This window comes from Elephantulus edwardii, unplaced genomic scaffold (assembly GCF_000299155.1).
Source record: "Elephantulus edwardii isolate Elephantulus edwardi_28Jun2011 unplaced genomic scaffold, EleEdw1.0 scaffold00216, whole genome shotgun sequence".
Lineage (NCBI taxonomy): Eukaryota > Metazoa > Chordata > Mammalia > Macroscelidea > Macroscelididae > Elephantulus > Elephantulus edwardii.
Window position 1 is genome coordinate 2895594 of NW_006399966.1, and position 26245 is coordinate 2921838.

A 26245-nucleotide genomic window follows, 5' to 3' on the forward strand; every position below is an offset into this window, starting at 1 on the left:
AAAGCATCCTTGATTATAGCAACTCGAGGTTTGACCACCAGAGAGGCACCACCTTTCAGTTACCAGTACACCCCTCTACCCACTAGGCTACCAGACCTCCCTTTAATTACCCTAGGCAATGCAAGTGAATAAGAACTAGTCCATCCTTTCAAAGGATTTATGCTCAGAGGAAATAGAATGCAAAAATGAGAAATATGAGCATTAAAGACATATAAAGTGTTTCTAGAGCACAGAACAAAACCTTCCTATTGGATCAGTGAAAATGTTAATAGAGCAATGTCATTTAAACATGACTTTGAAGCCCACTGGGTTTTCATCTGTTAGCCATGTTGGGAATAACAATCAAGGCTTGCTAAAGGAGAGTGAGTGAAAGGCAAAAAATGGTCCATGAAAGATGGGCTTGAAAAAAGCCATGACTACCTTTGACCATAATCGTGGAAATAGGAGACTGAAGCCAGATTATCTGGGCGTTGAATGACCTACAAAGGTGCCACCTTAGTGAAACCATGCCATCACAGCAATGTTCTAAGACAACTGGCTCTCCAACATTAGTGGGGATGAAAATCAGGGCTCATTAAAGCACACGTTTGGCTTCATCGCCATAGTTACCAATTCAGTAGATCTAGAGTAGGCCCAAGAATTGACACATTCAATAAATTCTCAGGCAATACCGGTTTGAGAACCGCTGCAGGAGTGCAAATTTGCCCAAAGGGACTGTGCAGTGAGGGTTAGAATGAGAGAAAATTCATCGTGGCCACAAATCAGAAGACAATTACCCCAACAAGGTGAAAAGTGAAGGGCTAATGTGGGGTAAATAAAAATAATAGGGTTGACTGTAGTCTAGAAATGGGTGTTTTAAAATAAATATCCAGTTCTATGGTACTTTTCTCCATTGTAATCACTGAAAAACTGCTATAAATGCATTCATGGAGTATTAATGCAATATAAAAACAAACTTGAATTTCTGTTAATATGATAAATGTTTTCTTCTCAATAAGTCAAAAATTACATATTTATTAGAGGAATGAGGTCCTACAAAGTATATTACAAAGTATCCTTTTGTTTTTTTCTGGTATTGAGATGTGAAGAAGAGAACTCAATCAGAAATGTGTTCAGATGTGTGACTATTCCTTTCACTGTTATAAATTAGACTTATCGTTAGGATTAACAATTTCAAATTTATTGTATTTTGTCACAACTGCAAAAAATTTCCTAATTCATTTTTCTACTCTCCTGAAAGTACCTCTAAATTCTATAATGATCCATAGTTCTTCTTTTATATGAAGGTGACACTTAAGAAAAGTGAGCTAGGGTAAGGGCCTTGGAAATTTTAGATAAGAATTGCTACAGTTTAGAATTTACCCATAAACTTATCCATTATTACTCTGAACTCTACCATTTTGCTATCTAACAGCTAATTGAGGCAATATTTTTCTACCACTTTGCTATCTAACAGATAACTGAGGCCATATTTTCCTTTACTTTTTGCAGAGATTTATCGTGCAACAGAATATCATACATTGAAAAGGGCACGTTTGAAGCATTGCCCTTTTTGGAGTATGTGTAAGTTATAATCAAATATAATTTAATTATATTTGGAATTTTTCTGAAACCTCATTACAAACTATTTGTGGTTGATTTTGAAATGTTGCCTTCTTATTTGTGGGACAATTGTAAAGCTATGTGGCAAAGCCTTTCCATCTGTAGTAAAGATGAGGGGAGAATGACTAGGCAGGTAAGAGTGAGAGAGCGGTGGTTCTCCACCAGGATGACTGTGGACCCAGGGGACATTCGGCAACATCTGAAGGCATTTTCAGTTACCACAACTGTGAGTGTGATGTTGTCATCCCAGTGGAAGGTGCCAAAGATGCTGCTGAGCATCAGGGAATGCACAAAAACAGTCCCCCCAACAAAATAGTACGTTATTATTATTAGTTCCTGTGGAGTTAGCTGTCACTCATTGCGACCTCATGTACATGTTGTACAAGAGAGCAAAGTGTTGCCCGGTCCTGCACTGTCTCCTTGATCAGGGGAACCAAAATTTACCCAGCCCCAACTGGCAACAGCGCTGTGCTTGAGAAACCCTGCTCTAGAATAAAGACTGTTTAATCCAAGTATTTATTTACTGTTTTATACCAGATGCACCACATGTATAAATACAAAAGTGTAAGTGAGAGGCAAGTATCATCCAGAATGAGGTTTCCTTAGTGTGCAGGTAGGGAGGAGTGAAGTTTTTTGCATCATATGCAAATTATTATCAATGACAAAGGATAGTTTCCTGAAAGAATATCTTTCCTTTATTATCAATGACAAAGGATAGTTTCCTGAAAGAATATCTTTCCTCTCTTGCTTGTGTCTAATTTTTTTAGAGATCTGGGGTGCAATGCCATAAGTGAAGTCAGTTTTGCTACGTTTCAGACCTGGCATGGACTGCAATATTTGCATAATATGTAAGTAAAATAGGAGATGAAGACCTTGGGAGGGGAAATTATTTCAGTACTTAAACAAATATAGAGTATGAGTTAGTTGTGTCAGCTTAGAACTAATTCTGAAACATATGTTTTAGGATCCATTTATCCAACTGAGAATACAGAGAGGCTGAGAGCCTTCTCTAACTCCTGTGTGACACCCTCAGCTTTCTCTAGTACTGATCCTGTCATGGGCAGTTCAAGTCACCAGCTTAGCGCTGTCATGGGAACCCTGGTGATGCTGCTAGGATGGTCCCTAGGAGTCTACACTGGAGTTTAACCAAAGTTCCTCACTGACTGAATGCACCTTAGAAAGCTGCAAAGGAAAGGCTTAGCTCAGCTTCCCCCAAGGAATCCTAACACAGGATCCTTCCATAGATCCAGCCATAGAAAGCAAAATTAACTCTTGGAAATCTGCCACAGTGCACATTTCTCTCTTCTGCCGCCCAGGACACTATTTCTCAGATAGTCGGGAAATGTCTGTGGTCAGTAGGAAACTCTGAGGCATGAACAAAGATGGTATTTAAGTAGGGCGATAGTGGGGAAAGTGTTAAGAACGAAAAACACACTGCTCTCACCTAATTCCAGGCACTTTCTTTCCTGACTGCTCTTCGACATGAAGTGTGGGGTTTTATTCCTTTCAGCTAAAAATTCTGTGATTTGTCTTTGACTTGAGCAAATCCCCATGAGCGTGTTCACTGGCACAAAGGAACTTATGGACCAAAGGTGAAACTTTCTTCTAAATCTAAATTGGGAGAGGATTGTCTTAAGCTTCAGGAAACCCTTTTCACATTGTTTCAATTTAATGGAGATGTTTGTTTAGCCTGTTTCTGGCTCCAGATTAACAGATTCTACAGGCACCAAACTATAAGCACCTCTCCCCACTATTAAATTGCTGATGCTGCACTTGGTAGTGATGGCACAATAGGTAAGTATTAAGTTTTCGTTCTGGTTTTGTTTGGAGTTTGGGGAAGACAATTGGAGTCTCTTTTTCTCCTTTTTTGCCAGCACCCCTTAAGAAGAGTTTATGGTAACAGACCAGAAAGCAGAGTCACTAGGATCCTCCACGAAGCTATGGAACCTTCACTAGTAGTGTCATAACGACCCTCATAAGAATTCAGGTTTCTTTGTAGTTATGGGGCAATGGCAGTGCACATGGTTGGGGAATCACACTTACATTTGTTTAATCATCCAAAACTTTCACTGAAGGGCCTGACTATAGTGTCAGCTTACTGTGCAATGAACTGGGGTACAAAAAAGTATAGGACAGTACTCTTTCCCAAAGGACATCCTTCTAGCCTAGAAGGATGATATTAAGCTGATAGAAAACCCATAGAGGGCCCTGCTGGGATTCATGTGACAGTCTGACAAGGTAGGAAATGACAAAGCAGTTCATTGCCAACAAGCTAGTCCAATACACGGCATCCCTGGAGCACAGACAACCACCTACAGGGTCTTCAAGACTGTAAATCTTTATGGAAGCCAAGTGCCACATCTTTCTCGCACAGGGCATCTGTGTGTTGAAACACTGACCAAGTGATTAATGGGGGAGGGAATTAGAAATAAATCATAGGAAAAGTGGATGGAGAAGAGACCGATTTATTAATGTCAAATTTCTGCGTGCATCTCAAATAAAGGAAGTATTAGCTGTAGCTGATATTAGAAATGATGGGCATGTGGTTCAAATAGAGCCATAAGGCACTTTGGTGGCATAATCTGTAATATGATGTACTGAAATAGGACAGAAAAAATAGAGAGATCATAGGACAAGGAAAAGGTTTACAGTTCCTCACCACACAGCTGACTCATGGGGAACGGAGAAAGGAATCATGCTACTGCTTCTCCATCCACCAGTGTGTGTTCTTCTGGCAACTGGTATCTTATGCATTGCAATGTGTATAGGTCTTTTTCCCCCCCAATGAGATTACATTTGTCTACTACAAAAACTCACCATTTTAATTGCATGATTTTGGTGGTTTTTAAGTATATTCACAAAAATGTATAGGCATCACCACTGTTTCTAGGATATTTCATATCCCCAAAACAAGAACTCATGCAACCACTTAATACATTGTTTTATAAATTTGTCACGTGTGTCTATTTCCTGTAACTGGGAGTATAAAATATGTGTTGTACTATGTCTTGCTTCTTTCACTTAATGTGATGTTTTCAGGGTTCATCTATGTTGTACCATGTCCTTCCTTCCATTTTATGGCTGAATAATTGTATGTATTTGGAAGCAGGGTGGGGGCATTCACTTCCTAAATAACATGCCTCTGGAAACTTTATAAACTTTGATGTCAGTAGTTTTAGAGGGGCTTCCAAACTTTTGTTGATAAGGTTGTTGTGAGTTGTTCTTGAATTGAAGGCAATCAACAATAACATCACCACCAACAATTGTAAGTATATGTCACATTTTGTTATTTCATTCAACAAATTAATACTGTGAAACACAGAATCTGCTCTGACACACATAACATGGGCTAATTAAACATTCACCCATGGAAGGTAAACACATTTTAAAATAGCTTAATATATATATATATATATATATATATATATATATGTGTGTGTGTGTGTGTGTGTGTGTATATATATATATATATATATATATATATATATATATATATATATATATGTAAAAACATGATTATTGTTGTTCTTCAGTACTATCGAGTTAGGACTGAGTCATAACTGACCTTCCAAAGGGTTTTCAAAGGCAGTTAATCACAGAGGAAGAGACTGGCTATCCTTCGTCAGGGAATCTGGTGGCCTTGAACCCCTTGAATGACTTTGGGATTGCAGTGCACTTTCTTACCACTAGGACACCAGAGATCCCATTTATTGTTTGTTCTTTTTGATTGCCTTGGAGTGGAGCACAACTTATAGCAACCCTATGTACAAAAGGCTTGGATCCCCTCTACAACTATTTGATGTTTATCAAAGTTCATAGAGTTTCTAGAGGCATGTTTTTTAGGAAGTGGATGCCTCTCCTGCTTCCAAGGTTACTGTCCATTCAACAATATTTCAAGTGCCTGGTAAGCAATAGGCATCATGTTAAGCACAGGGCTGACAGTGATGACACGGTGCTGTCCCTGCCCTAGAAAAGCTGGCAGTCCAGAGACTGAAAGTAAACGCATGATTGCATACCTAGTAACAAGGGCTGTGACACAAGAATGGACTCTGGCTTTCTTATGGTCTCTGTCTTAGATTTAACCCCTCCCTTTCAATTCCACAGCCAAGGAATTAGTCCTCCCCACCCCCACACCTAGTTGGATGAATTGGGCCATAAAATTTCCTCAAGTTCTAAAGATTGAAATCAAAGTGCCTTGGATTTGGGGGAACTAGAAATAGTATTTACATTAGAGTAGACTTCCTTCCTCCCAGTGAGGGGATTTTCTACTTCAACAAGGTTTCTGATTTCTACCTCAAGTTATTTTTTTTTAAACTAGCCATCTTTCCCCCTCCCTGTCATTTCCAACTTAATTTCTGGACATATAGGTAGTTCCTAAAGAAATAATGTCTTATGTATTATAAGGATACTGTCAGTAAATGTATGTTTAAGGGTATTGAAAGTAAACGTTGTAAGAAAATGTTGGTGTTTTTACCTCTAAATTTTATATATGCTTTGCTTCCCTACACCCACAGATGAGTAAAGGCTTTCCCAGAAATCCCTGAGAATACAAATCATTTTTATTTCATTGCTTTCCCCCCTAGAATTCTCAATCGTAATCCACTAACAACTATTGAAGATCCATTTATTTATCGGTTGCCGGCATTAAGATATTTGTAAGTATTGCAACAATCGTATGAGTCATGAAATGAGCCAGCTCTTCCCTTTCACTTTCATAAAAGACTGAGTTATAGTATTTAGTATAAAAAGTAATAATTTTAATTTGATTACTGAAAAGGGTTATTTGCAAGGAAAAAGATTAAGAAAGGTAGAGTACGAGAGCAATGAGTACTGAAGAGCACAGGGATATGGCACATGCAGATACATAGAAAAATAGAATTTCTCCAAAAAGAGCAGAGTTTAGAGTCTGTCTACAAAAGAAGAACAAGGATTCAAAAGAGGTTAATACAAGATGAAAGTTGAAAGTGTAATAATGGTAAAAGACTAAGTTCTCCTATCTGTGCCAATATCATTAAAATCTGACACTGCACATGAATTTCTTCCATAAAAACTTTGTAAACATCAAATGCTGGCAAGGTTGTGGAGAAACTGGAATCATTATCCACTGTTGGTAGGAGTGTAAAATGGTGCAACCACTGTGGAAGGCTGTATGGCACTTTCTCAAAAAGTTGCAAATAAAAATACCATTTGACTCAGCAATTCCACTACTGGGAATATACCCTAAAGAAACCAGAACTGACAACCAAACAGATACATGCACACCCATGTTTATTGTGGCTTTGTTCACAATAGTAAGGATTTGGAAACAACCCAAATGCCCATCAACAAACGAATGGACAGAGAAGCTGTGGTATATTCACACAGTGGAATACTACACAGCATTGAAAAACAAGGAACTTGAAATATTATACAAAATGGGTGACCCTGGAGGACATTATGCTGAGTGTAATATCTCAGTCACAAAAGGACAAATATTGCATGGTGCCATTGTTGTGAAATGGGACTCACATAGGGGATAAGGGAAGCCTGAGAAAGAGGGGATAAATAATGTATACTGCATTGAAACAGATGCGGAAGAAAACTGTTTAAAAGCGATATATGATTAGGTATAATCATGACAGAAGTCCAGAATGGAGGCTGCACAGTGGAGTGGACTTGGGGGGAGGAATTGTAGAACAGTGAAAGATTTTACTTTTCAAAGAGAAGAGTGAATTCTGGGGGAGAGGGGGTAGACAGGGAGAAAAGTGCAACACTGAATGAATTAAAACCCTTAGTCTCGTTAAACTTTCATTTAAATTAATTAAAAAAATAAAAGAAGAAAAAGAACTTTGTACTTCTATGGAAAATTTATTTCATCTGGTTTGTTTCAGAGAGAAACCAAAATTGTAGTTACTTGTCCTTAACTATCTTTAATGTTAAGAAGTTTTCTGTCTGGGTTCATATCATAAACATGTGGGCTTTCTCCTTCAGAGACATGGGAAGAACAAAATTGTCACTCAAAACCATTGAGAACATCGTCATAATGACACTGCAATTGCAAAAACTGTAAGTAATTTTATTCTTAGATTTATTTTAAGGTGGGAGGTTTTTCTAAGTTTTAAAAAGTTATTTTTAAGTCAGTTTATTGAAGTCTAATAAACTTTATCATGTACATTTACCCTTGTAAATATATAGATATTTAACATGTAATCAAATTTACCCTTCTAAAATATACACTTCAGTAATATTTGAAGGATGTATAGTTTGGTATTAATCACCAAAATCAGTCCAGATTAGAATAGGCTGTGGGAAGACACTTTGCGCCTCTTTGCTGCCCAAGAAACATGGTACATACATACTCTGCATTGTTCCTTGTATCCTTTCATTTCTGTCTCTTGTCCTTTATACACTGGAATTAATTACAGTAGTAGTTGACTCCTCAAACTGAGTCTCCAACCTTGAGCCAGCAACCTCTCTTGCTGCCAGTCCATGTCATTGTTGTTGTTTACCATCAAGTCAGAACTGACCCATAGCTGACCCTCTAGTGGGTTTTCAGAGGCAGTAATTGCACAGAAGGTGATGGCCCATCCTTCTTCTGCAGAGCAGCTGGCAGATTCGAACTATATGCCTTTGGGATTGCAGCACAGATTCTTACCACTAGGCCACCAGACAACCACTTATTTGATGTCTATCCCGACTGGTTTGCCTTTTCAAGAATTTCTTAGAAATTAAATCTATTGTACATAGTCTTTTAAATTTAATTCCTTTCACTTAGCATAATCCTTTTCAAATGTGTGCATGTAGCTATGGCTTCCAACATCTCATCGTTTTCTATTGCTGTGTAGTATTTCCAGTTGCTTAGGGAGCTTGGTGGCTTAGATGTAAGGAGCTGGGCTGCCAACGCAAAGGCACATGGTTCTACTTAGCTAAGTAACTCTTTACCATTAATTTCATTCTCCTTGTTTCCATTTGTAGGATCTTACCTAGACATCTGGCCTGCTGCCTTTGTCAGCTTAAAACCACTATTGAAGCTGTGGGTAAAACAGTCAAGATACACTGTGACAGTGGATGTCTGCAAAACAAGGCATACTGCAGTGAGTCTCAATTTTAAACCAACAAGTAAACTATTTCTTTTTATTCACTGATTTCATTCAGAGTTTCATAAGAACTGCTCCCTCCTGAAGGTTGGAGTCTCAGTTTGGCAAGAACTAATAGTGTAATCAATCTCAGTATATAAAAGACAAGAGAAAGAAATGAAAAAAATACAAGGAATAATGAGGAATATGTACCACACTCTCTGCCCAGCCTTTGCCCCTAATGGAGAACTTATTTGTGCAATGTATTATGGTTTGTAAACTGATTTTACATATACCATATTATGTTCCAAGAGCCCCCTATGTTGGGGCAGCTGTAAACCTGCTTTTGGTTTTATTTCTGCAGTTTCATAAAGGAGTAACAGAGATAATGATTGATAAAAGTTTGTTTGGAGCCTCAGGTTTCAGAACCATACGCTGCTGTCCAGCTCTCCTAACAGATGGGAGGACTCTCCCATTCTTAGACTGTCCAACTCTGAACTTGCTCTGAATCTCAAGCTTTTCTAAGGCCAAGACAGGCACTTTTTTTTTTTTTAATTAACTTCAATGACCATTTACAGAGACTTTGGATTTCCATTCATTCATTATTTCATTTTTCTCCCTTCCCATCCCTCCCCCCCAATTCACTCTTCACCTTGAAAAGTAAAAGAAAAATTCTTTCACTGTTATACAATCCCTCCCCCCAACTCCACTCCACTGTGCAGCCATCATTCTTGACTCCTGTCATGATAATATAATACCTAATCAGATATCACAGTTTTCTCTCTCATCTGTCTCAATGCGGTATCCATTATTTATTCCCTCTTCCTCAGTCTCGCCTCAACCCCAATATGAGTCCCATTTCACAACAGTGACACCATGTGCTATTTGTCCTTTCATGATTGAGACACTTCACCCAGTATAATGTCCTCTAGGGTCATCCATTTTGTATAATATTTCATAAGTTCTTTGTTTTTCAATGCTGTGTAGTATTCCATGTGTGAATATACCAGAGGTTCTCTATCCATTTCGTTTGTTGATGAGCACTTAGGTTGCTTTCAACTCTTTGCTATTGTGAACAAAGTCACAATAAACATCAATGTGCATATATCTGCTTGGGTGGCAGTTATGGTTTCTTTAAGGTATACTCCTAGTAGTGGAATTGCTGGGTCTAATGGTATTTTTATTTGCAACTTTTTGAGAGGGCACCATTCCATAGTGGCTGCACCATTCCACACTCCCACCAACAGTGAATAAGGGTTCCCATTTCTCTGCAACTTCGCCAGCATTTGTTGCTTGCTGTTCTATTAAATATTGCTATTCTTACTGGGGTGAGATTATTATCTCATAATTGTTTTAATTGGCATCTCTCTTAGAGCTAGGGATTTTGAACATTTATTCATGTGTTTGTTTGCCATCTGAATGTCTTCTTTGGTGAAGTGTCTGTTCATATCCTGTGCCCATTTTTTTAATTGGGTTACTTACTTTCATCTTGTTGTGGTGCTCGAGTATTTTATAAATTCTAGATATAAGTCTCTTATCTGACATATCATTACTAAATACTTTTTCCTAGTCTGTGGCTTCCCTTTTTACCCTGTTGGAGAAGTTTTTGGATGTGCACAGGTATTTGATTCTTAGAAGGACCCATTCATCTGTTTTATCCTTGTTGTAGATTTTTCAGGATGCTTGGAAGACTGTTTATGTTGCAAATTAGGACTTCTACAGTTCTTTCAAGCTTTTCTTTAATGAAATTTATAGTCCTTGGTTTTTGTCCCAGGTCCATGATCCATTTTGAGTTGGGTTTTGTGTATGGAGTGAGGTGTGGATCTTGCTTGACTTTTCTACTGATAGTTCTCCAATTTTGCCAGCACCATTTGTTAAATAGGCTGTCATTTCCCCACTTAACTGATTTAATCTCCTTGTCAAAAATCAATTGACCATAGGTAGATGGGCTGATTTCTCAATTCTATTCCATCGATCTGTGTTTGTCATTGTACCAGTACTATGCTGTTTTGACCATGGCAGTGTAGTAGGATTTGAAATGGGGGAGTGAGATGCCTCCTACCTTGTTTCTCTTTTTAAGGAGTACTTTGCTTATTTGGGGCCTCTTTCCATTCCAAATGAAACTGGAGATTGCCTTTTCCATCTCTTTGAAGAATGGAATTGGTATTTGTATTGGGATTGCATTGAACGTGTAAATTGCCTTTGGTAGTATTGTTATTTTCACAATATTGAGTCTTTCTATCCATGAGCAAGGAATATTCTTCCACTTCTCTAGGTCTCTTTTTTTCTTTTTTTAAATTTTTTTTATTATTTTATTATTTTTTAGTGTACCGTCAAATTGGATCTGACTGGCACAGGAAGATTGTCCCTCCTTCTCCAGCAGAACATCTGGTGGATTCGAACTGCATACCTCTGGTATTGCAGTGCAGCTTCTTGCCACTAGGCCACCAGAGATCCCTTTTCTTTTTGTTTCTTGTAGTGATCTTTTGTAATTTCCTTTGAATAGATCCTTTGTATTTCTGGTTATATTTACTCCCAAGTAGTTAATCTTGTGATTAGCTATTGTGAAGGGTATTATTTTTCTTAGCTCTAGTTCTGTATTCTCTTTGTCACTGTAAAGAAATACAATTGATTTTTGTTTGTTGATCTTGTATCCTGCCACTTTGCTGATTTGGTCAATTATGTCCACCAGTTTTCTTGTTGAGCCTTTAGGGCTTTCTAAGTGTACTATCATATCATCTGCATATAGAGATGACTTGACCTTCTCTTTGCCAATTTGCTTACCTCTTATTTCCTTCTCTTGCCTTATTTCTATCGCTAAGACTTCCAATACCATATTGACTAGGAGAGGTGATAGTGGGCATCCTTGCCTAGTTCCTGTTCTCAAGGGGAATGCCTTTAATCTCTCTCCATTGACAACAATGTTGGCTCTTGGGTTTACATAAATACTTTTTACTATGTTGAAGAAATTCCCCTCTAATCCTATACTTTGTGAGTGTTTTAATCAGGAAAGGGTGTTGGATTTTGTCAAAGGCCTTTTCTGCATCAATTGATAGGACCATATGGTTCTTGTTCTTTGCCTTGTTGATGTGATGAATTACATTGATTGTTTCTCTTATGTTGAATCATCCTTGCATGCCTGTTATGAATCCCACTTGGTCATGGTGAATTTATTTTTGATGTATCGTTGGATTCTATTGGCCAGGATTTTATTTAGGATTTTTGCATCTATGTTCATGAGAGATACTGGCCTATAGTTTTCTATTTTGGTGGTGTCTTTACCTGACTTTGGTATCAAGGGTATGTTTGCTTCATAGAATGACTCTGGAAAAATTCCATCTTTATCTATTTCCTGAAATAGTTTATGTAGAATTGGTGACAGTTCTTCTCTGAATGTTTGATAAAATTCACTTTTACCATCTGGATCTGGTCCAGGGCTTTTTTTTTTTTTGGCTGGAAATTGTTTTATTACCTTTTCACTTTGTTCTTTTGTAATGAGTGTGTTCAGGTGTTCAGTGTTTCGGTTGGTGTCAGTTTAGGTCGATTGTGAATTTTTAAGTACCCATTTCCTCTGGGTTTACGTATTTGAGTATAGTTTTTCATAATATTCCATCGTAAGCCTTTTTCTTAGTTCTCTTGTTGGTTTTTTTGTTTTGTTTTGTTTTTTTCTTAGTTCTCTTGTGATGTTGCCTGTTTCATCTTTTATTCAGATTGTGTCTTGTCCTTCTTTTCCTTTGTTAGTTTCACTAGTGGTTTGTCGATTTTATTGACCTTTTCAAAGAACCAATGCTTAGTTTTGTTGATGGTTTCAATTGTTTTTCTGCCCTAATTTTTATAATTTCAGTTTTTTTTAGAGGGTGTTGTTGTTGTTGTTGTTATGGGCCATTGAGTCTCCTGCGGCTCAGAGTTCTGAACCCTGCTCTATCTTGAGCCAACTTCATTGTTCGTCTTACACACCAACCCCCATTGCCCCAGTCATGGAGTCAGTCCATCTCATCAAGGGGCTTCCTCTCTTGAGCTGTCTGTCTCTCCACCCTTCCAAGCATGATATCCCTCTCCAAGAACTGGTTCCTCCTGAAAACATACTAAAAGTATGTCATATGGAGCTTTAAGGTATTGTTTATCCAGAAATTGCTTTTATCTCAAAGATTTCTTGAGCATTCTACATAGTCATGAAACATGATAAATTAAAAATCTCTTGCTCAATTGAATAGTTTCCAGCTATCATAACTGAACAGTTTGGTTGTTTTTGGTTTAAATTTTTTTTTATTCATTTGGCTCTAATCATTCATATATATCGTATTGTATACATATACTTTATGGTTTTTCATTAATAATATAAAATATAATGCACATGAATGATTATATAAAACAGAAGGTACATGAATGAAACACAACATATGTGAATGATTTCTGAACTTTTAAAAAATATCTAATGAACAATCCTAAAGTCCCAAAGGATTTCCAAAGTTGTTAATATTTAAGAAACAAAGAAATCTACCAGGGGCTGGTAGATTTGAACTGTCAATCTTTTCATTAGCAACTGAGTGTTTAATGATTTGTGACTAGGGCTACGTCATCCTAAATGGATGTTGTTACTAGAGGCTATGGAGTCAGAACTGCTGCATAGCTGACACTTCAACTAGTTTTCAGACGCTCTAAAACGCCCAGGAGGGAACTGCTCATCTTTCTTTCTGAAGCACCTAGTGGATTAAAATTCTATGACTTTTGACAGTGAAACTGCTTAAACATTAGGCCATCACTGTATCTCACACTGTAGAATTTCCTAAGTAGGAAGCCACTTTATCCAAGAAACCAAATTGGACAAAGTGAACACATTCATATTAGAACTTTGTTGTTGCTAAGTTATCTCCAAATGGTACTGGAATCATTGTTGACGACTGATTAACTCTTCTGGGATATATGCTCCAGATTGACAAAAAGCTGTCCCATCAGTCTTTCATTATCAAACAGTCTCTTCTGTTTTGTCAGGTAAAGAAGACTATCTCATGGATACAGAGGGAACATTCCTGAAGGCATTGCAAATACGAAAGAAGAAAACCAACAGCGAGCTTATTATTGAACGAGAACAAATTACCTCAGATGGAGGTGATGTCAAATTGTCAACTGTGCTAAATGAATCACTAGACATTAATGACAAAAGTGATATCATTAATGCAATAAGTTATATCCTGCCTTATTTCTCGGATGGAAAAGTCAAAGATACAGAAGCAACTATATTCCCATTCATTAGGATGCTTTTTGCACAGGATAGAAAAAAAGTCCAAATAGCTACTCAAAATAAGAATATCCCTGTTAATTCAGCCCTCAAACACAAAAGGAAACTGAAAAAGAACCATATTCTCGAACATGTGTTCGATGCTGAAAAGCAAGATAAAATTTATGAAGTTAAAAGAGAAGATAAAACGGCTGTGTTTATGGAACCCAACACGTTAGGGTCCAATTATAAACACCACCTAATCAAAAATGAAGTAGTACCTGCTCACCCCTGGGAAAACAGGTTGTCAAAGATCCAGGACCCAGAGCACAGGGAGAAGTTAAATAGAGTAAAGGCATTCCTAAAGGGCAAGAAGAGGAGGTACCTCAAAGACATGGAGGATCAGAACATCAAGGGGAAGCAGGGATCCACTCTATTAATCAAGAGCACCCCTAAAGCAAGGATCCCCGAGAGAACAGCCCCCAGTGGTCTGTCTCACAGTAAACTGCACAAAGTGCAGGAGCCAAGAAAGATAGAGATGATCTCTGTCCACACGGAGCCATCATTCGTCCAAGACCATACGGCAGCATTACCTTCCACCTCTCCTCCTTCCGAAGCCCCAGCTAAAGTTATAAATCATAAGAAAGACTTGTCCGATCCCATTTATGTCTTAGAATATGCAAATTCAAGAATAAGAAATATGAAGGCGCTTGAATCTGAGACATATGCTCCAAACAATTATGTGTTGCATAGTTCTGGCTCGCCTCTGAATCACAGAAGGACAAAAGTGAAACATAAGCGATGGTTCAGGAAGAAAGATTCCCTCCAGAAGCTGGTGCTTGGGAGACCTCTTTCCTCTGCAGTAAAGAGTCTCATAGATTCTGCTCCACGAGACAGTTTTTCGTCTTCTGCAGGTGTTATTTCTCAGGAAAATATTCTTCCACAATTAAGCACTATCCCCAGGGAGCCTTCTACAGAATCTGCTGTGACTGCCCAAGACTTAATGCAAACACAATGGAAGTTTCACAACCCAGGTACTGACTTTCGCTCCAAACCTGGAGACTCCACTATCCCAATGCACTTACCTTTAGGTGACAGTTTTGAAACTCTACTCGATCAGGAGCTACGACCCCTCATCCCAAACAGTGACGTGAGAAAACTCTTTTCTCATGTTCTCTGGACTTTGAAAACGGACTGCTCTGATTCCCAATTGCAGACGGCCTGTGCCAACCTCGTTTCCAGAACAGGCCTTCTTATGAAGCTTTATAACGAGCAGCAGGATGATAAGATGTCCAAGACAGCCTGGGACACTGACCAATGGAAATCCGACCACTTCATTGATGAAGACATGGAAATAATGAATAAACAAAAAGTAAAGCTGCCAGATGAGGTGAGGACAGCTCCAGAAATCGGGGTCCCAGACTTTCCTTCAGCGTGTAGGACTTGCCTGTAGAGTGCGCATGCTCCTGCACCATAGCTCATCTTAGCCCAGTGACTATAGTTAAGACGGTCATCTCCCACTTTGCGCATTTAAAGGAGAGTACTGTTCCAGAAGACTAATCACAAAAATGGTACAAAAAGAACGTGTACTAGTAAGAGGACTGGCTTTGGGTAATGAATGGTTAGCTTTTGTCTTTTACATCTGTTTGTTCATAATTCCTTCTTATATTTCAGCCCACAATGGAAGTACCGAATTATAAGTATTTTAAGAAACTCTTCGTGGCAGTATCAGTGACTGCTGTAGTGGTGATTTTGGTTCTGGTGTTCTGTCTCATTAAGGTAAGGACAATAATGAATTCATATTTCCGCAATATATCTTGTCTTTATAATAGAGTCACAACCTATAAATTGAGGATTAAATTCACTTTCTGACCTAACACTGTGTAATAGTCATGTGGACTGGGCTACACTTGGATTTTTCATTGCAAAGGATATTCCAGGACTTTTAAAAGAACCCACTCCCAGAAGATCTTGGTGGCCCTGAAACCAAGATAACAAGCCATTAGACTCTATGAGAAGGTAAGCTTAGAAGGCCAGGTAGATGAAAGCAAAATTTCATCAACCCAAAACTATGGCAGTGATTCTATATAGTCAGTCATTTTCCTTCTGTCATTGATTTTATCCTATCATTGATTTTGTTGTTAGCTGGCTTAACTGGTAAGAGAGAGAAAAAATGACATCTCATAAGAATTATCAATCCAAGAAGGAAATATACACACACAAAAAAAAATCTAGAAATTATCTTGTAGATTCATTAGGTTTTGTTAGTGTTATTCCTTGCTAGTCTGTGAGGTATCATCTAGACCGGCTCAATTAACAAACAAATTCCTTTACCCACGGAATTTCTTAGAGTTTGCCTCTATTTACTGTTTGTTCAGTTATATAATACTTTATTAATTTCCTGATGAACCTCTGCTAGCATAGTAAATGCATATTTAAGAAGTTGACCATCTGACCTTATTCTAACAATTCCCACCAGTTTACCTAATTACTTTTTCTATTGTCTATTCCCAGAGCAGCTCTCCCTTCAATCCGGAGCATTCCCTATCCATCCCCCATTCTCAACATATCACTTCCTACTTGTGTCTGTGCCTTTGCTCATCTAAAGTCCCTTTCACTCACACTGCCTATTAGTCTATTAAAAGCCAATGCACAAGCGTCTTTGTTCACAAAGTCTTTCCTGAACTCTCTTGTCTTTCGGACCTTGGTCTCTCTCTGAGGCCCTTAAGGGCCAGAGAGAATCATATTCCTTTTCCTAAGAACTTGAGAATATGGTAACAACTGTTTTAAAGGCAGACTACAAAAGGCAATGCAAGGTCAACACATTAAGAAGCAAATCAGGTATTTAAAGACAAAACTGCTTTCTGATTTTTGTACAGAAAGTAACAGCTAGCAGCAGCAGGCTTGATCCGTTCCTTGTAGAGAAGGCAAGGAACAGGCCAACAAGGGCAGTGTCTGTTCTAACATTGCCCACAGTAGAGCTGTTGCCTGCAGCAGCAGATACACTGTCAGGCCACTAGGACACTGTGCCTGAGATGGAGAGAGGTGGGCTCAGTGCCCTCAGTTCATTGTTTCAGTCTACTCTTTATGTTCTAGTCTTTATCTTTTTGAGCTTTGTCTCTACAGAAACACAGTCTGTCTGTGGAACCGATCCTTTTCTCACATCATAATCGGGCATTTGGTCATTCCTGAAATATAGACAAAGTATAACTGCCCCCAGAAAGAAGCAGTTGATTCTCTCTTAGTGGCAAGAGAGACTCATTTAAGACTGGGGAGGCTGGGGACCAGCACAAGGTCAGCTAAAGGCGTTGGGGAAGACTTACTCACTGACTACTGCCCAGATGTGCTCCCACTGCCCAAAGGAGTATGTGGCACTTTCCTTTTTAAATACACACACACACACACACACACACACACACACGAGTTTATTTACAAAATTAAAATACATTGTTTTCCAGAACAGATAATTCCAAGTTCCCTCACCCCCGCCATCCATAATCCCACTCTCCCCCTGCAAATCCTCATCCCTCTGCTTCCACCCCTCCCTCATGGATCCTTATACTCTTAATATAATAATGGTTTTATACAATATTTGTCCTTGTGGGACTCAGTTAATTCACTCAGCATAATGCTTTCTGGGCTCTCGCAAGTTAGGTAATAATTTACAAAATCATGGCTCCTGCGTGCTGCGTAGTATTCCATTGAGTGAATGTACCATAATTTTTCAATCCATTTATTTGTGGTTGGATATCTGGGCTGTTCCCATGTTCTTGTGATGGTGAATAATGCTGCTATGAACATTAGTTTACAAGTCGTCTTTTGTGCCTCAGTTCTCATTTTTGTCATGGTATACTCCAAGTTCGAAAGAAAAAAAATAAAAGGTGACCTAACAGTGTGGAAACTATTGAGCAATATCACTAATATCACATGCAAGCAAGATCCTGCTTAAGATTATCCAAAAACAACTGAACCTACATCATCAGCAGAGAACTACTACCAGAAGTGCAAGCTGGGTTTGTAAGAGGTCATGGCACTAGGGACATCATAGTTAATGTTAGATGGATCTTGGCCCAAAGCAGAGAATACCAGAGGAGTGTCTATCTGTGTATCATTGACTATGCAAAGACATTTGACTGTGGATGACAAAAAATTCTAAGCTTGAGGAAAATGGGAATCCCAGAACGCTAAGGATGTCAGTATAGAGACTAAGATGTGCCTGATCCAGGCCAGAGTCTTCACAACTAATTGCTATGCATCAGAGAGCTGGACAATGACAGAAGAATTGACACCTTTGAGTTGTGGTACTGGAGAAGAATATTGACCATGCCATGGACTGCCAAGAATACAAATAGGTCTGTATTAGAGAAAGTGAAACCAAGTTTCTCCTTGGAGACAAGAATTTTGAAGTTTTGTCTCACATGCTTTAGGCACATGGCCAGGAGGGACCGGTCCTTGAAAAAAGGACATCATGCTCTGAAGGGTGGAGAGAGAGCACAGGAGAGGAAGACTCTGGATAAGATAGACTGATACAGTAACTGGGGTAATGGAGGTAGGTGTGTCTGAGTCACTAAGACTGGCTCAAAAAAGGGCAGGCTTCAGAGCTGTTGTACAAGGGGGTCGTAGTGCATCACAGGCAACTAGATGCCACTTAACAACAACATAATTGGACCAGGAGCAACAGTCAGAACAGAGCAGGGAATCACTAGATGGTTCAGGATCAGGAAAAGTGTAAGTCAGGGATGCATCCTATACCCATATCTTTTCAAACTATATGTGGAACAGACCATTAGGGAGGCTGGACTTTATGAGAAGGAATGTGGGATCAGGACTGGAGAAGACTCATCAAAAACCCACATTATGCAAAGTGGCACAACTTCGCTTTCTGAACCTGAGGAAGACATGAGACATTTGTTGCAGAAGGTAAAGGACTGCAGTCTTCATTATGGATTGAAGCTCAACAGCAAGAAAACAAAGATTCCAGTGGTGAGAATTGGGACAATTCCACTGAGACGACTGGTAGCTTCATGACAGACAGAGGAGAGATTGACCTTAACAGCTTCATCTTTCTTGGTTCAATAAGTTACACTCTTGGAAGCAGCAGTCAGGAAGTCAAAAGATGATTTGCATTGGTAAAATACCCTGTTGGGGACTTACGTGGAGTACTGAAGTGCAACAATGTCCGTCTGGAGACTAAAGTGTGCCTGATACAGGCCATGACCTTCACAAAAACTTGCTATGCATCAGAGAGCTGTATAATGACTAAGGATAATAGAGTATGACTCTATGCTTTTGAGTTGTGGTGCTGGAGCAGAGTGTTGAACATACCATGGACTGCCAGGAGAACATACAGGTCTATTCTAAAGATGGTGAAACCAAGCTGCTCTCTGGAGGCAAACCTCTTGAAACTCCATCTCACATACTTTGGGCAGGTGGCCAAGAGGGACCAGTCCTTGGAGAAGGATGTCATTCTTGGAAGGGTGGAGGGATAGCACACGGGAGGAAGATCCAGGATGAGATGGATTGACTCAGGGATTGGAGAAATGGAATTGGGTCTGTCAGAGACAATGAGAGTGGCTCAGGAGAGCATAGGATTCAGAGCTATTGTACACAGGATACCTGTGAGTCACAGGGAGCTTGATGACACACAAAACAACAACAATAAACCCTCTGCTTTTAATGTCTATGTTCTGTTTAGCCTTATATTTCTACATTTATATTTTCCTTATATGTTCTTCCTACTTAGATATCAAGCTTTTTGAGGACTATAACCATGCAGTATTTTAATAGTAATGGACAATAATGGTGTTTGTTATTGTGTGCTCTTGAGTCAGAATCGACTCATAGTTGACCCTCCAGTGGGTTGTTAGAGGCAGTAAAGTCTCAAAGGAGGAGAATGCCTATCCTTCTCCAGGAGAGCATATTATGGATTTAAACTTTGTGCCTTTGGGATTGCAGCACAGCTTCTTGCCACTATGCCACCAGAGCTCTATTATAAGGATGCTTAAGAGAAGAAAAAGGAAAAACAAGGAACTCATGCCATATCATTCAAAATGGGTGACCCTGGAGGACATTACGCTGAGTGAAGTATCTCAGTCACAAAAGAACAAATGGTGCCACCGTTGTAAAATAGGACTGACATCAGCGTTGGGGGAGACTGAGAAAGATGGGTTCAATAATGTGTACTGCATTGAAACAGATGAGGGAGAAAACTGTTAAAGAGGGATATGTGATTAGGTATTTTTGTCATGATGGGAGTCCAGAGCGAAGGCTGCATAGTGGAGTGGACCTGGGGGAAGGGATTGTAAAACAATGAAGGAATTTTTCTTTTACTTTTCCAAGAGGGTAGTGTCCTGGGGGGAGGGTTGGGAGGGGAGAAAAGTGCAACAATGAATGAATGGAAATCCAAAGTCTCTGTAAATTTTCATTGAAATTAATAATAAATTTAAAAAAGAAAAACGAAGTATCATTATTTAAATGTGGAATAATGGATGCTTAAAAGCTCAGGAGATGAACTAAAAATTTTGGAGGTAATATAAGATTTTCTTATGGCTGCAATGCATATCTGGCATTCCACCAACATTCCGAGGGTATAAATCTCACAGCAGGAGATTGTCCATCTTTGTCCACTGGAGCTGCTGTTAGACTTGAGCTGGCAGAGGCTCAGCCTTTCCGTTAGCGGCACCAGAGCCCCCCAGGAGATCAACGCAAAAGTTCTGGAAATAATAGGAGAATCTGGAAGGCTCCTGGAGGTAAAGTGGTTAAGAGCTTGGCTGCTAACTGAAAAGTCAGAAGTCCAAATCTGGACAGATAGAGGGGGAAAGTTCAATTCCCTGCCTTAAGTATACCCAAACCAACCAAACAAAACACAATCTGCTGGGAATAAAACAGTAATAGCTCAATGCTATGAAAGTAAAGTGGGTGCTTAGTGACCTAGTGGGTAAAGCGCTGCTCTACTAACCCAATGGCAAGCAGTTCAAATACAGCAGCATCTTTGGGTGATAAAGGTGATTTACAGCCCTTAAAAACTGCTAGAGGGTCCGGATTAAGTTGGTTCCAATTTGATAGCAGTAAGTTAAGTTGATGAAAGTGACAGAATAAAGCATAGGGAACTCTCTTTATAGGAGTGTGTGGCAAAGGCCTCCCTATCAAGATCTACATCCCATAAGCCATGAGGAAAGGGGTGGATGTGGTTCTAAGAGTGCAAACACCTCTTTCCTTCTCTTCAGAGCCCTTGCCTCCTTTCCTGGCAGGTTGTTTATCTTTTTCTTGATGGTTTAGAAAACTCTTTTTATATTAAAAATATAAACTCTCTTAGACACTTCCACTATATTTCAGTATCCATGTGTTCCTCATTTGTTTTTGTTTTCAAATGAAAACAGAACAGTGGTAATGAGAAGACAGACTCTGGTCAGCTTGCTTCTGCTTTTTTTGTCAGAGGGCCCTTAATGTGATCTCCTTGTCCCTAAAAGATGAAAATATTTTACAGGGTGAGGGCTGAGGTGGGGGTGATGGAGGATTAAACCTGACACAAAGATTGTCATTTAAAGTCTCAGCGATTTTATTGCTCCTGTTAAATACCAGAAGGACTCAAAGCTCCCCCTCCAGCTGATTTTCAGAGGCTGTACATTGCACTGGTGGAGCAGCTGGTGGATTCCAACCGCCTCCCTGCTCCTCGGCAGCGCTAGTTTTCTTTAGTAGATCAGGCTCATGGTTGCCTACATGTCAGAGTAGAACTAACTGCTCCAAGGAGTTTTGAAGACATGACCTTCCAGAAGCAGAACACCAGGCCTTACTTTCTAGACACTCTGTGAAATGCCAACCTTCTAGTTAAGGAGGCCATCCAGCGGCTCCCACATTTGCTGATGGAGGGCAGATCTGTCAGATTTTCAATAATTCTGCCACAGGCCGCTGCTCTGTTATAATATTTTCACTTTTCCTAGAATTCTAAAATTTTGCCTTTCAAAAGTTAAGAATGCCTAAATCTGTCTTTTGGTGGACTCTGTATGTTAATTCAAAGTAAGTATTTGGTTATATGGTTATCAATGAATGTGGAATTAATACAACACAGTCTTTTCCTTCTCGCTCTCTTTTTAAAAATGTTCATTTCCATTTTAATTTTTTTAATTTAATATTAATTTCAATGAAAATTTACAGAGACTTTGGATTTCCATTCATTCATTGTTGCACTTTTCTCCCCTCCCAACCCTCCCCCCTAGGACACTACCCTCTTGGAAAAGTAAAAGAAAAATTCTTTCATTGCTTTACAAACCCTCCCCCAGGTCCACTCCACCATGTAGCCTTCCCTCTAGACCCCTGTCATGACAAAAATACCTAATCACATATCCCTCTTTAACAGTTTTCTCCCTCATCTGTTTCAATGCAGTATACCTTATTGAACCCATCTTTCTAAGTCTCCCCTCAACCCCGATGTCAGTCCTGTTTTACAACACTGGCACCATGCAGTGTTTGTCCTTTTGTGACTGAGATACTTCACTCAGCGTAATGTCCTCCAGGTACACCAATTTTGATTAATATTGCTTGAGTTCTTTGTTTTTCAATGCAGCATAGTATTCCATTGTGTGAATATACCATAGCTTCTCTATCCACTCATTTGTTGATGGGCACTTCGGTTGTTTCTAACTCCTTGATATTGTGAACAAAGCCATGATAAACATGGGTGTGCATTCAAATAATGATACTTTTGTCCATTTCTTTCAAATGCTTCCATCTCATTCCCCTTTCTTATTGCATTGATTAGCATTATCTAAGCCAGCTTGAAAAGTGACAATAACAACAGGCAAATGTATTCATAATTATAATGATATTACCCAAGTTTCTGATAGATATTTTAATTATGTGAAGGATGTTTCCTCCTTTTCTTACCTCTAAGTTTTTATTAGGAATTACATGTTGAATGTTATCTAAAATAATTGATAAAAATCTCCTAAAACTATATGCAAAAACCTAAGCTAGGTACTAAATTACTTACTGAGCAAGAGTAAAGGACTGTTAAATAGGATTGAATCCCATGACTCAAAATGGTTATCATCTAGCCGTGAATGGAAGTCTTAAAGTAAAGGAATGGAGAAAGGCTTGGAGAGGGTGGCCATTGTGTGGAATAACCAAGATCATGTTTTTGTCCAAAACAGTTCGCTGCTCGCAGAAGACAAGCAAAGGATGATGTGGAAGCGGGGTTCTCAAGGTAAATATTAGTCTGGCAATTTAAAACAATGGTTATAGTCATTAAAATGCATACAAAAGGCATCAGAACCTGACAATTATTGAAAACCGAATTTGAGAACTAGAGGAGACCTTAGAATAACTTCCTCCAAATCCCCTCAAGTTTCAGTGAGCGTGCTGCCACCTGGACACTTTGTGTGGTTCCGCAAAAGAATCCTCCAGGCCAAGCTGAGTTTGGTGGTTAAGGAAGGAGCCCAGTGGACCAACAGGCTTAACATTAGGCTCGTAACCAAAATGCTCCTAAAGGAAAAGATGAAGAAGCAGTCTGTTCCTGTAGGGCTTTAGTTTCAGAAACTTATGAACAGTTCTTCTCTGCCCTACACGGTTGCTGTGAATGGAGTGGACACAATGACTGGCTGCTTGGTTGGTTGATTGATTGGTTGGTCGGTTGCTTTGCTTGAAACATAGTCTTTTGACCAGGAGTGGGGAAGGTGGCAAGTAAAAGGCTTTTCTGTTCTATTCCTGCTGTTGAGGACATCAGTCTGAACCAGGGTCTAGGGGAAAGGGCAGATGGTCTTAGGTAAGAGGACTACTGTCATTCATGGCTGATTGCATGAGTTTTTTTCATGTAAAGTAGCAGGGAAATGTGACTTCTCATCTTGTTAAGCCCCCACCTTTTATTCTTATACCAACCACATAGAACTATAACCTTCAGGGCCATTGACCTAGCTCCGTCTGGGAGAGAAAGACCAATTCTCTTCTCAGTAGTGAGTGCCAGAAAGAGGCTGCTCCTGCCCATTTGAGGACTTCTCCATTGACGACATTGTGACTGTGATCATTTCTAACGTGATCTACTTTAGCTGATGCTCTACTAGGGAGCTCTAGTGGCAAGAAGCTGTGCTGCAATCGCGAAAGGACAAGATTTGAGGCTACCAGATGATCCACAGGAGAAGGATGGACAATGTCCACTGGAGGGTCAGCTATGAGTCTGTTCCAACTCTATTGTACACAACAATATGATCTATATTTACAAACCTAATATAGATACCCTCCCAAGCATGACGTCCATCTCCAAGGGCTGGTCCCTCCTTGCAACATGTCTAAAGTATGTCTGGAGAAGCTTCATTAGGCTTTGGAGGGTAGAGGGAAGATCCTCGATGAGATGGATTGATTCAGTGTCTGGGGTCATGGGGGTAGGTGTGTCAGAGATCATAAGGTTGGCTCAGGATAGAGCAGGATTCAGAGCTGTTGTACATAGAGCACTGAGTCTCAAGTGACTCAATCACACATAATAACAACTATCACCAAGGGACTGTAGATTAAAGTAAGTTCAAATTACTGACAACTTCAATCTTTTCTCCATCTATCATGATGTTGCCTATTGGTGAGTGGTGAGACTTTTTGTTTTCTTGATGTGGGATGTAATCCATATTAAGGCTGTAATCTTTTCATTTCTTCAGTAAACACTTGAAGTCTTCTTTGTGTCATCAGCATTACGCAAATTTTGAGTTGTCTTCTAATCCTGAAACAGTCTTCATATAGTTCAGCCTTTCAAAACTTTGCTCAACATACAGACTAAATGTTGTTATTGTTGTTGTTGTTGTTATGTGCCGTCGAGTCGCTTGCGACTCATAGCGAACCTATGTACAACAGCACTAAACTCTGCTCTGTCTTGTGCCAATCGCATTGTCTCTAACACTCACACTCCCATCCCGATTATCCCAGTCACTGAATCAATCCACCTCATAGAGGGCCTTCCCCTCCTGCGCTGTCCCTCCACCCTACCAAGCATGGTGTCCCTCTCCAAGGACCGGTCTCTCCTCACAACATGTCCAAAGTATGTTAGACGGAGCCTCAGAATCCTTGCCTCCAAGGAGCCACCCAGTTTAATCCTTTCCAGGATGAATCTGTTTGTTTTCCAAGCAGTCCATGGTACCCTCAATACTCTTCTCCAGCACCAAAGCTCAAAGGCATCAATTTTCCTTCTGTCCTCCTTAGTCATTGTCTAACTCTCTGATGCATAACAAGTGATTGCAAAGACCATGGCCTGTATCAGACGCACCTTAGTCTCCAGAGAGACACCATTGCTCTTCAGTACTAACACATGCCTTTTCTAATTAAACCATGCAGTGTCTATTTTTCTGTCTGGGAAATACTTTTTGGTCTATGAATAGGTTTTACATGACCACAATAGTTCATGGTTTCCCATTCTTTTCAATACTAGCCAGAAATATTATGATTCATTTAGTCAAATGCCTGTGCTTATTCAATAAAGTACAAAGAAACATCTCTCTGGTATCCACTACTTTCTCTTATGCCCAGCCTCTTCTGAATCCAGCTTCAATTTCTAGCAGGTTCCTGTGCCCATAATTTCCAGTCATTTAAAAATAATCATCAGCAAGAGTGCATGAAATATTATATTGTTCAGTATCTTCCACACTCTTTGGGTCATCCTTCTAGGAAGTGGAACAAATATAGCTCTCTTCCAGTTAGTTGGGTAGGTACCTACATTCCAGATTTCTTGATATAGACTGGTGAGCACTTCTAGGGTTTTACTTCTGATAGAAGATTAATTGATGCCTTTGAGCTATGGTGTTGGAGAAGAGTACTGAATATCCCATGGACTGCCAAAAGAACAAACAGATATCTCTTGGAAAAAGTAGAGACAGTTTTCCTTGGAGGCAAAGATGGCAAAATGTCTTATCATACACTTTGGGCATGTTGCTAGGAGGAGGAGCAGCTAATTTTCGGAAAGGGACATCATGCTTAGAAGGGTGGAGGGTCAGCAAAAGAGAAGATCCTTAACAAGACAAATTGACAAAGTGACTGCAGCTAAGCACCCAAGAGCAACAACTATTCTTTTTGATACAACAACTCAATATATCCTTTCTATCATCTTTTGATGCTTCCTGATCATTCAAGATTTTGCCCAAAGTCCTTCAGTATTGACAACTCAGGCTTGAATTTGTTCTTCAGCTCTTTCAGCTTGAGAAATGCTCAGTGTGTTCTTCCCTTTTGGTTTTCTAACTCCAGCCCTTTGCACACTTTCTTATAGACCTTGTGTTTGTCTTCTCAAGCTGCCCTTTGAAATCCTTTCTGCTGCCCTAATTCAGCATTTCCACCACATCCCTCCTTTCTTTTGGCTTCTTATGTTCCAGGGCAACCTTCAGAGTCTATTCTGACATCCATT

At 39.4% G+C, this 26245-nt stretch overlaps 1 protein-coding gene across 1 annotated transcript in view; it reads left to right on the forward strand.

Moving 5' to 3' along the window:
* Positions 1-26245, forward strand: part of LOC102858302 (leucine-rich repeat-containing protein 37B-like) — a 69949-nt gene that overhangs the window by 17660 nt on the left and 26044 nt on the right. Inside the window, exons 8-15 of the mRNA XM_006897873.1 lie at positions 1492-1563; positions 2370-2450; positions 6186-6257; positions 7573-7647; positions 8557-8675; positions 13650-13779; positions 14243-14256; positions 14967-15265. Coding sequence (XP_006897935.1) covers positions 1492-1563; positions 2370-2450; positions 6186-6257; positions 7573-7647; positions 8557-8675; positions 13650-13779; positions 14243-14256; positions 14967-15265 — 862 coding nt within the window. The remainder of the gene's footprint in view (positions 1-1491; positions 1564-2369; positions 2451-6185; positions 6258-7572; positions 7648-8556; positions 8676-13649; positions 13780-14242; positions 14257-14966; positions 15266-26245) is intronic.